This window comes from Pectinophora gossypiella, chromosome 2, assembly GCF_024362695.1.
Source record: "Pectinophora gossypiella chromosome 2, ilPecGoss1.1, whole genome shotgun sequence".
NCBI lineage: Eukaryota > Metazoa > Arthropoda > Insecta > Lepidoptera > Gelechiidae > Pectinophora > Pectinophora gossypiella.
Window position 1 is genome coordinate 1,132,557 of NC_065405.1, and position 11,407 is coordinate 1,143,963.

Consider the following 11,407-nt stretch of genomic DNA (forward strand, 5'->3'; position numbering starts at 1 on the left):
TCAGCCCAACGCTCAACCACTGGACAACAGAGGCCGTTTTATTATAAAGCAAACATTCTCTTATACAAACAAACGTAATTACTTAAATAAAATAAAAAAAACAGTCAAATACCGTATTACGAAGTCCTAATAATATACATAAATAAAAGATAAAAGAATATACATTTTTAAACTTTATTTCTGCAGAGTTGAAAACTCCCACGTCTTCTTTTGTTTTTACAACGACCATAAAATGTGTTTAAAAATAAATCAAAACGATCGATTAAGGAAACAGAACGCAAACAAATTATCTGCATACTTAACACAATCATTATCACACTTTGAATAAATAAAGAGCCCATCAAATTATCACTAAGTCAAATCTTTATCGCACTAATAATTTATCTATACTACACAAGCCTTTTATACGAACTCATTTGATTACCCCCATCATTATATGAACTAGAAAGGAGGTCATCCACCTCCAATTATTTCGAACAGGCCATTATTAATCATAAAAATAAAAAAAAAAACACATTTCACATCTTTTTTTAATACACTGACTTTTTAGAAGTTCGTATTTTAAAGCTGCTCATAGGAACTCTGCAATGTACGCTAAGATCCTAAGTTCTATAACTTTGTTGGTTTTTTTAAAAGCTTTCGCGCTTGCGTAGACGAGGTTTGTGAAGTCTGAAGTTTAGTTTTAGTGACAACTTTCAGTGCAGAGCACGTCGATATAAACGCGAGTGAAGTGTAGGTATGTTCGTTAGTGATTTGTATGCGGAAAGTTTGCAACGAAAGTTATAATATAAAAAAAATATATTTTTATAAAAATTAATATAACATAAATTATAGATAATTTACAATATAACATAATACAAAACAGAAAATAAACATTTGAATGACACTTATATGATACCTACATTAAATATAACTAGGTACTTATACGAATATTTCGCTTAAAAAAATTCAAAAACTAATAATAAAATTATCAATTAGTTTTTAGCTTCGTATTGTAAGTAAAATTTTTTATTAGCTAAATACGTTTTGGAACTTCAGTAATTATTGCTCAGAATATGAAACTGATTATTTATTAGAAACTAAATCTCTTTTTACTATGTAAGTCACGCGCAATTTACCCAGTGGGGTGGGCAGACCAAATAACGGCTAAAATACTGTCCAATGCAGTTAGGTAGGCACTTTTTATTGATAGTTTACCTACCTACATGTGAAATTTTGAACCATAACAGACCAAATATTCTATTAATATACCTAATATTAAAAGAATATTTCGTCTGTTATGGTTCCTTTCCTAGATTTTCGGATTCGAAGTAGTTATAGTTTATGGACGTATATACTTACGCTATCTTAGAAGAGTGTTCTGTACACGCGATCGTTAGTAACTCTAAATACATACATTTGCACACTTTATACAAATCTAATTTTCGTTGCTAACTGTTTGCATTTTAAAAAAGTTTTAAATGTTGCGTACAGCTGAAACTGAAACTTCGTAACGCGTAGCAGTGCTACGGCGTAGAGTGGCTACGAGGTCCGATAAAAAGTTATAAAGGCGGCCATATTGTTTTTACGGTGGCATTTGAGGACGTTCCATTGGGATCGGGCGGGGCGGCGGTCCCTCTGTCCCGATCAACGTCGCGGCAGTGCCTTGCATGTGCGCACAGGGCCTCGCTCTCACTACCAGACGTGCCTGAGATCACGCCGGAGATCGTACCCCCCGCGCCTGCGCAGGTCAAAAAGCGAGAGGAAATCAAAATGGCCGCCAAAGATGACCGCGTCAGCGAGGTGCTAGAAGACAGAGATCCGAACAGCTTGAATCAACATGTACAGGTGAGTCGTTATGTTAACGAAGAATATTTTTGGTGACAGTTGGCAAGTAGAACGCTTGCCTCTCACTTTGAGGTCGCGGATTCGAATCCAGCACAGGCCTAAACCAAAAATTGTCGAACTTGTTTTCGAATTCATGTTTGGATCATAAATGATTATCAAATGATTATCAATGATTGTTTATACAAATAAATGATTTATCACGTGCTCAGCGGTGAAGGAAAACATCGTGAAGAAACCCACATTCCCGAGAAATGCATTTTCGGAGGTATGTGACCTAACTTGTATTGGGCTGGTTGTCCTTTCGTGGGTTGGAAGATCAGACAGGCAATCTGTATAAATCCGGACCGGTAAATCTTCAGGTTGGGTAAGCGGACCCTTTGAAAAACGGGATAATACTAGGGAGATAGCAATAAATAAATAAATAAACAATAGATGATGATTTTACGTATGTAAATAATTCTCGTCAAAAACACATTTGACATTCCTCAGAATATACTTTACAAAAACCTTCACCTTTACAAATTAACCCCTCAACAGAATTATGTAAATTCTCTAGAAATAGACTTGTTCGTCACCGGAACATTATTTACATTAGTAGCGGAAATACCATGAATACAGCACTACCAAAAGCAGGGATGGAAAGGTCACAGAGTATTGTAATTTTAGCTGTAACACATACCGGACTCTTCATAAAAACAACCTTGTTTTACACAAACACCACACATTGACGTTATCGTATACGCGGATATGTCTGTGTGACGTCTGGCGCCATAAGATTCAAGTCTAAACTATGTCCGAGGGGGGGTAAGGTAAACCTACGTCAGACGCTGGTGGGGAGCGGAGAGTTGCCATTCTATACGTAGCATTATTCCTTATTCTATGGCTGTAGACTGCTTATTTCATCGTCTTTTTTCAACGTGAGTAGATTTGCCGTCGGAAATGGAGAGCGCTGACGGCTCTCACCCGGTACAAAATTTAGACTACAGGCCTGAGGGTGCCCAGTTGGACGCGAACCTCGGCTCAGGGCGTTGTCTGAGAATATTACTTATATTGAAAAAAATAATCGATCCTATCGGGCCGATAATGATAAGCGCCGAATGACTGTACCTAAAATATACACAATAAAGATCTTTATCTTTTAATGAGGAATTCGTCGTCTCCTCTTTTGTTTAGAATAGAAAAAATATAAGTACTCGAAACATCACCCTCCTCCTTTGGCAGTCTTGTAAAAATATAAAGTTTTTTTTTTATATAAAAGGACGCCACACACGAAAACAACAATTACACCTTTTAAAATTTTGAACAAAAAAGATGTGTGATCTGTGAGTGTGTAATTTTTAGCTTTTCTTGGTTTTAAAATCTGCATTATCTACTTACTTGTCATTGAAGTATCTAAACATTTTTTTTTTACTTATCTTGGCTTTAGAAAACACTACATTACCTACTTACTAGCTTGTTATTATGACCGCCTATACCACTTTTTTATTTCTCTTTGTTATCCTGTATGGATATTGAAGTATTTTTGTATTGTTCAATTTATGAAACTTCTATAAATAGCGCTGGTTCTCTGAAAATTTCAGCACCAATTACGCCCGAATCACGCCACTACAACTGCCACCTGCCACAGTGATTCCTCGAATACACATTTGCATAGCGTACAAATTCCATTACATAAAACCTCTTTACTGTAATTTTCTTTCGTGAAACGAGCTCACTTATGAAATCGAAGACTATGTAAGTACATACATACGCACACATACGTAACATCACGCCTAATTCCTGTTAGGCTATTGTAAGTATTTTATAAATACAAAAAATATTATTTCATAACAGTTAGGTACCATAGAGCAACACGGATTTTACAAGAATTTACTGGAGTTTCCTTTTAAATAACAAAATGCGTGTCAGAAAAACTCCGCTATTCCCAGACATACTTAAATATACAGGGTGTTAGTGACATCGTAACGAATATTAAGGGGATGATACAGACCATGATTCTGAGTTAATATCAAGTGGAATTTTCCCTCTCAGTATTCGTTACCACGTCACTAACACCCCGTGCAAGTACATACAGATAGCCATACAAGTAGGTATGGGTGTTAGTGACACCGTAACGAATGCTGAGAGGGAAAATTCCACTTGATATTAACTCATAATCATGGTCTGAATCATCCCCCTTAATATTCGTAACGATGTCACTAACACCCTGTATATTTAAGTATATTTGGGAAGAGCGTCAGATCATTCTGAATTTTCATGATTTTTCTGTCGGAAAATTCATGAAAGTATTTGTGTGTTTTTTAAATTATTTTCAGTTACATATTTTTGCGACGGAAAATTCCACTTGATATTAACTCAGAATCATGGCCTGAATCATCCCTCAAAGTTTTCGTAACGATGTCACTAACACCCTATATAGTCACATGTCTATGAAATATGAGATTAAAATGTAATTGTAAGGATATGAAAGGGAAGATGGTAAAATAGATCTATTTATTTTCTCCTGGGTCTCGGCCTCCTCTCTTTCACGCCATTTTTGAATTAGATCTAGACAAAAAAACCGCTTGACAACTATTTCATAGTAACATACTATTACATCAATGACAATTTCACCTGATGCGATTAACTCATGAAAAAGAAACAGTCTATTTTTTTATTTTATTTTTTTCAAAATATCCGAACATCTCAAAACCTACGTATTTTTTTTATGATATCAGCATGTTTCGTTTGATTCACAACTTGCGGTGTAGGTAATCTAATTGTCGACTTCTTTACTACGAAACCAACTTAAAAGTTCTTACCTACTACAAAGAAGCAACAAAAATTGGGTCGTGTACTAGTTTCAAGATTAATTATGAAGTTCTGTTTACTTACTAAATAAAGACAGATCTAAAACTAACGATAAACATTTTCTTTTTTCTATTTAATTTGTTTATGAATTTTAGTGTACAAAAAGCGTACTTTTTCAAAAGCGTGCTTTTTCATACAATTTCCCTAGCAATTTCATGTTTTGACGTTTAGTAAAAAGTAACTGATTTGACTAGTTGGAAACTAGCCTATTCATAATCCTCTTCAAAATTCAAAAGAGTTCAAAATTCGAACGTCATCAAAATGAGTCAACGGCCGGCAATGGCACAGCAATCAGCCAGCTCTACAAACAGCCATTTGTTCCACCCCATCAAACGAACACGCCCTCTTCCACACCACACGCAACTTCACGCCAGTTTTTTGAAAACGCTAATGGAATTTCAGGAAAAAAACAGAAGACTTATTTCTCTCCGTTGATGTTATTAATTTTTAGAAGAGGAGAAGTCTATGTCCAAAGCTTGACAAATATCAGGTTACAATAATAATGATACATAGTAATCTTCAACAGCAACCTTATCAATCTCTTTTTAAAAAGGAAATAAAAATTAAGTGTTAAAAGCAAATTGGCCGCCCGTCTATCAGTCAAGTCAACCCCTAAGAAAATAAAATGTAAGAAAGTTCGTTGGTCGTCGCGTGTTGTTGAGTGTATTGTACGGTAAATTGCTACTGGACACAGAACAAATGGCTATAAAATAAAATCCATAGTATGAATTTGAATTTAGAACAGTTTTCGTAGAAGAAATATGGTAGAATTGGTAAAAATACTTTTATTTATCGTTACTAAATGAACTATTTCTATTCTATCTATTCTAATTTCTTTGTAGCCACTATCTACGTAGCATTCCATTGACATTATAAAACGACGAACACGTTTTTATTATAATTATTAACACATAAAGACATTGATTAGATAGATAGATAGACTTCAATTCCTCTACATTTCTTTAACTTACCATTTAAAGTGATGTTTAAAAGTTGTTTTTTTCTTCGTTCTTTACTTTTGAAGTAAATTAATTTGAATAAGAATTTATCTGGAATAGAGTATTACAATTAATTTTTAGAACAGACCCAGACTCTACCAAGGAGATGCGTAGAGTAAAGAAATGTATTTTACACTAGCGGCATGCTACGAAGGCCGTTTTGACATAATAAAATGCAGCAATTCGCTCCGTCAATAATATATTATACATATTGATTATAAATTAATACGAAACTTGATGAACACAATAAAGTAGGTACAGCTATTTTGTCCTTTAACGTAAGTAGTTATTAGTTAGATATTTGACACAATTTCTACTTTTGACAGATTCCAGTTTTGACACATTCTGCCTTTGACAGATTCTACATTTGACACATTCTACTTTCTTGATGAGCAGGACAAAACTCAAAACGACTATCATAGCGTGACGCTAGTTTCAATATAAGTAATACATTATCGACACGTCCTGCAAATTGAATATTAGTCACAGAAATAAATAGTTACTGGCTGACTGAATTCCGATATTACAAAGAAAAGACGCCATAGGCACTTAGCGTCATAAAGAAAAAAAAACAATTCGTGGCCCTGAACCGAGTGAAACCCATTGAAAACTTGAAACACCAAATAACTCGAATAACATTGACATACTGACACGGCCACTATTCATAGCAATACACGTGATTGAAGACGATTCATTTCGATTTGACATTGTGAAAATCGATTGGAAAACAGACATACCATGAAAAGAAAGTACTTACTTATATTTTTATACGCTTCCACAATCTATCACACATCCGCGACAGGTTTTCATCGCCTAAAAAGGATGGTTTATGATCAATAAGGTTGAAAGGAGGTCATAAATATACTGGATGCAGTAAGTACTGTGTATGACTGTAATAAATCCTATTTCCCCAACAGATAGTCTGGGACGACATAATCGGTGAGCCGGAGGGCGCGCGCAGCCCGGAGTGTGCTTGGAGGCTCAGCAATGCGTGCTTCTCCCGCGCACGGAACTGGTGTTACACTGCGCTTGCAGTGATACTGGCGCCGCCCTGTGCGCTGGTGCTGGGGTGTGGATTCGCTTGCTTGGCCTTCGAGGTAACTATGAAATTTATAAGGCGCTGCACAAACGTTGGACAACGACAGCGCGGGCAAATTCCACAAAGAATAAATTGTAAAGTTATAGACACACAGAAAATAAAAAGACCTGCAGAAAGAATGAACTCAAACCCAAAAATATCTTTATTAAATTAGTAATACTTTTAATTTTGCTTTGAATCGACAATTTTTACATACTTAAGTAAATATATTTTTTGACAAACGTAGCTACTGCAGTTACTCACAACCAGTATAGCCGAAAAGTAGCTGCAGGAAAGACCTCGGATGCTTGGGCACTAGTAGCTAGACGAACATCGTCATGGACGGCGGTTGTTTCTGTCCAGACGTCTGCGTAGACTAGTCCCTCAGACCTATGGCATACAGATCATAATCTTCTTCTTCTATCGTGTTGCTGGTGCAATGGACATTATTGAACCTCCAAAGATATTTATTGCATTCCTGACGTTTTTACAGAGGTCTTAAAAGTAGAGGAAAGTACAAACAGGAAAACTGTAAAGGCACTACAACAAAAAATATATACACAATGAAAATAGAAAACCAAAGGCTCCTGACATGTACTAAGTACTACGTATATCGTATGTTGTTACTACGTAAGTAATAACTGAGTTCAACGGCTTGACTTGCCTTTCGTAGCACGGATCATCTTACTTAGTATTATTGTATGGTATTAGTACCCCAGCGCTGCTGCCACGGATCTTAGTTTAAGAAACTCTGTTCTAAAGTCATATTCCATTTCCAGCAAATCTGGTGTACCGGCCCGTGTCTCCGTTGCGGCAAGATCTACTTCGCGTCTCTCCGTACGATGGTGCAGTCGTGTATGGCGGCCATTGTCGTCCCTACCGCGGAAGCTGTCGGCCATATTTGTCGACACATCCGCGTCAACTTTAGACGCGACGCGCCTGACGATAAAGACATGCTCGTCGTCTAGTGTGGTGCCGGCTTTATGATCGGGAAGTAGTAAATTAAAGGTGTGGTGTCACCTTTTTATCGTGTTGTAAAGATAATGTGTTGTCAACAAATTCGAAGTGTAGTTTTTATACCTGCTTAATTAAGATTATTAAATTAATGAACTAATGAAGATGTGTTGAAGATAAATACTTAAATCGATGAATTAAAATAATAAAATGAAAATAAAGACGTTGCCATAAGTGCCTTTTTACTAAATGTTGTACGTGTTTAAATGTACCTACGTATATTTGCTCTTGCAAATACATTTGCTGGTGTATTTAGTGCTTGTGTGTAAGATTTTAAACTATTAAATGTTAAAATACATATTTCATTGCCTTATAGTGATAACGACGTTAGCGTCCATTTGAAAAACCACATTGTGTTGTGTTTCTTCAACAAATTCCAGGGAAAATAGAGAACACATTATTTTCTTGGACTGGAATTGACATTTGCGCATATAAAAATAAGTGCACAATGCAAACAAATGTCAAATAGCAATATTTATTGCATTTCTTAGATGAATTGCTTCGATGTGGCCAGTTTAACCCCTCAGATATCTGCAATGAAAAACTGGTTCGACACATATACTTTATTTCAAGAAATCATCATCATTAATTTAAGAGCCACACTCTTGTCGGTGTAGCATGTTTCTTTAATAAAAATCCATTTCGAGTGTGATTTGTAACAACGACGCTTACGTGGGTGTCACCATAATGTGATGTATGTTTAACCGTTTACTTAGGTAAGTAAGTAGGTGCTTACTTTGGGTAAACTTTTTTGTAAAAACAATTTCCCTAGATACTTTCTAAATGAAAATATAAACATATGCACCCTTTTAAAAGTGAAAGTAGATAAATAGATTTTTTAAATAGAATTATGTAATAATATTTCATATTAAAGCACATAATAACGGGTTCTTACCGCGTTTAAATGGGAAACAACAACAACAGTGCAACAGTGTCGAAATATCGGGAGTCTCATATCCCCATTTAAACGCGGTAAGAACCCGTTATTATGTGCTTTAATTATGATAATAACCGCGTAAACTTAAAACAATATTTCATATTTAATATCGTACCTATATTAATCGATACAATTTTAATAAACCGATTCATATTCATATCAATTGTTTTAATTGTATTCCAATCAGAGAGTTTCGAAGCTACGTTCCCTAAAAAAAATATAGATGGCCCTGTACGGTCACGAGCATTAATATGTATACACTTTGGTACCGTGTCACATTAACTTTTTTTGACAAATTGAACTGTAAGTCTCACTAAATGTCAAATATGTTAGTGCGACAGAGTCCTAAAGGGGTACATTATATTGCTCATGACTGTACAAATTTGTCTTCGTTTAACCTTCTAATTTCATGAATAAAAGACAACTTTTATCTTTGCTTTTAGGTATGTTATGATGACCCTTGGGCCCTGCGCAGACGACAGACTATCCGTGACGCGCCGGACTTTTTGCGCGTCGTGTGCGTTACTGCATATAATTGCATAGGTTATATTTTCACAGACTAAAAAGTGCGTCAAGGATAGTCTGTCGTCTGCGCAGGGCCTTGTTATTACACGCCGGCACAAGAAGACTAAAGTAAAACCAGGCGGGGGTGAAGTAAATCTAGCTCAGCCGCTGCTGGTGGGGAGCGGAGGGTTGCTGTTATATCTATTATTCTGAGTAAAATAAAGAGAAGCAATTTGGGTAGCAAAATAATTCTATACGTATCTTATCCAAATATCACGCGACAATTATTTTTATATAGATATGTCTCCGCTTTATATTATATTTTCGATTAGTTACTTACCCGAGCAATGAAAAATTTAGTAATTAGCATATTAAATCTGAACAGCGCCATCTATTTTTTTTTGGAGAACGTAGCCTGGAAAGTCCGTCATTAAGATTTCCTAAATTATGTAATTGCTATGTAATTTACCTGTACCAGCCTACATTACTACCTAAGTATATTTAGTACTCTAGTACGGTCACGAGCATTAGGTAATATGTATACACTTTGGTACCATGTCACATTAACTTTTTTGACAAATTGGACTCTAAGTCTCACTAAATGTCAAATATGTTAGTGCGACAGAGTCCTAAAGTGGGTACATTATATTGCTCATGACTATACTTCGTATTCTACTACGTAGTACTTTCATCACACCCCGGACACTTCATACAAAACACCTCGTTTTACACAGACACTACACATTGACGTTATCGTACACGCGCATCTGTGTGTACGACGGTATGACGTCTGACGCCCATACGATTGAAGACTAAAGTAAGACCAAGGGGGGGTGAAGTAAATCTAGCTCAGCCGCTGCTGGTGGGGAGCGGAGGGTTGCTGTTCTATCTATACGTTCTATACGTACAATTCCTTATTCTACACTTCTCATCAAAAAAATCGAAACACCTTGCAAGTTTACGTTTTGTCAGGATTATCAGAAAAATGTGTACATTTAGGAATAAATGTTAAATGTCGTTTAATAGTGAGTAATATGAGCTTATCAAATCTTAATGTTAATGTTCTAAATTTAAATGAATTTTTCATAGGTTTCGTATTTTGTTAAATGAGTCATTTTTATTCCGTATGGAGTATAAAGGAAATGGATAAAACAACACACGTAAATGAAAAAAAAAGCTAAAAAACGTTTATTTAATAACTTGTATTCCCTCCCCGAGCTCTAATTACTGCTTCCATACGGTTCTTCATCGATCGGATGAGAGTCACGATCACATGCTGTGGTATATTGTCCCATTCCTCTTGGATTGCATCTTGCAGCTGGCTAAGTGTTTCTGGGGCAGGATCTCTTGCTCGAATTCGTCTCTTTAATTCATCCCACAGATGTTCAATGGGATTCATGTCCGCCCGGCTTCTTGCTGGCCATTCCATAATAGAGATATCGACTTCGTTAAGATAATCTCGTACGACGCCCGCGGTGTGAGCCCTAGCATTGTCGTGCATGAATATGAAGCCGTTGCCAATAAAATGTGCATAGGGCATCGCATGAGGCTCGAGACACTCTTCGACGTACCGATGACAGTTTAGTGCAGGCAGACGTGGCCCAGACACGAAAGCAAGCTCTGTCTTACCGTCGGCGCTGATTCCTCCCCAAACCGTCCACGAACCGCCACCATAGCTGACCTTTTCTTCAATGCAGCATTGTGCATAGCGTTCTCCGTCTCTTCTGTAGACCTTGTTCCTTCCGTCGTTACCATACAGCATAATTTTACACTCATCAGAAAAGAGAACTTTGCTCCACTGTAGGTATGACCAATTTAGGTGCTCACGTGCAAAGTTAAGGCGCGCTCTTCGATGGTCTGCAGTTAATTTCGGCCCATTTGCTGGCTTATGCGGTACCAGTCCACGATCCTTCAACCTTCTTCTAATTGTAGAGTCACTTACAGCCACCCTTCGTACAACACGAAGCCGCTGCTGCAGTTGAAAAGCGTTAAGGCGTCGATTTCTTAAAGAAGTTGTTACAATAAATCGATCATCTCGCTCAGAAGTGACCCGATTCCTGCCAGATCCTGAACGGCGCGTGAACAAACCAGTCTCCCGATAACGTTTATAGACTCTATGAACAGATGACAGGCTTAGATGCAGTCTTGCAGCCACAACACGCTGACTAAGGCCAGAATCCAGCAATGCCACAACTTGGG

At 36.8% G+C, this 11,407-nt stretch overlaps 1 protein-coding gene across 2 annotated transcripts; it reads left to right on the plus strand.

Moving 5' to 3' along the window:
• The first annotated feature begins 670 nt into the window (after window positions 1-670).
• Window positions 671-8,658, plus strand: LOC126374141 (caveolin-3-like). 2 transcript variants are annotated; one of them, XM_050020609.1, is made up of 4 exons: window positions 671-736; window positions 1,474-1,827; window positions 6,593-6,772; window positions 7,533-8,658. In XM_050020609.1, exons 2-4 carry the CDS (start codon window positions 1,753-1,755, stop codon window positions 7,719-7,721), a joined length of 444 nt encoding a protein of 147 aa, XP_049876566.1. In that variant the 5' UTR covers window positions 671-736; window positions 1,474-1,752; the 3' UTR covers window positions 7,722-8,658. The 2 variants fall into 2 exon arrangements, with proteins under 2 accessions (XP_049876566.1, XP_049876573.1); XM_050020616.1 differs by having other exon boundaries at window positions 671-732.
• Window positions 8,659-11,407: the final 2,749 nt, after the last annotated feature.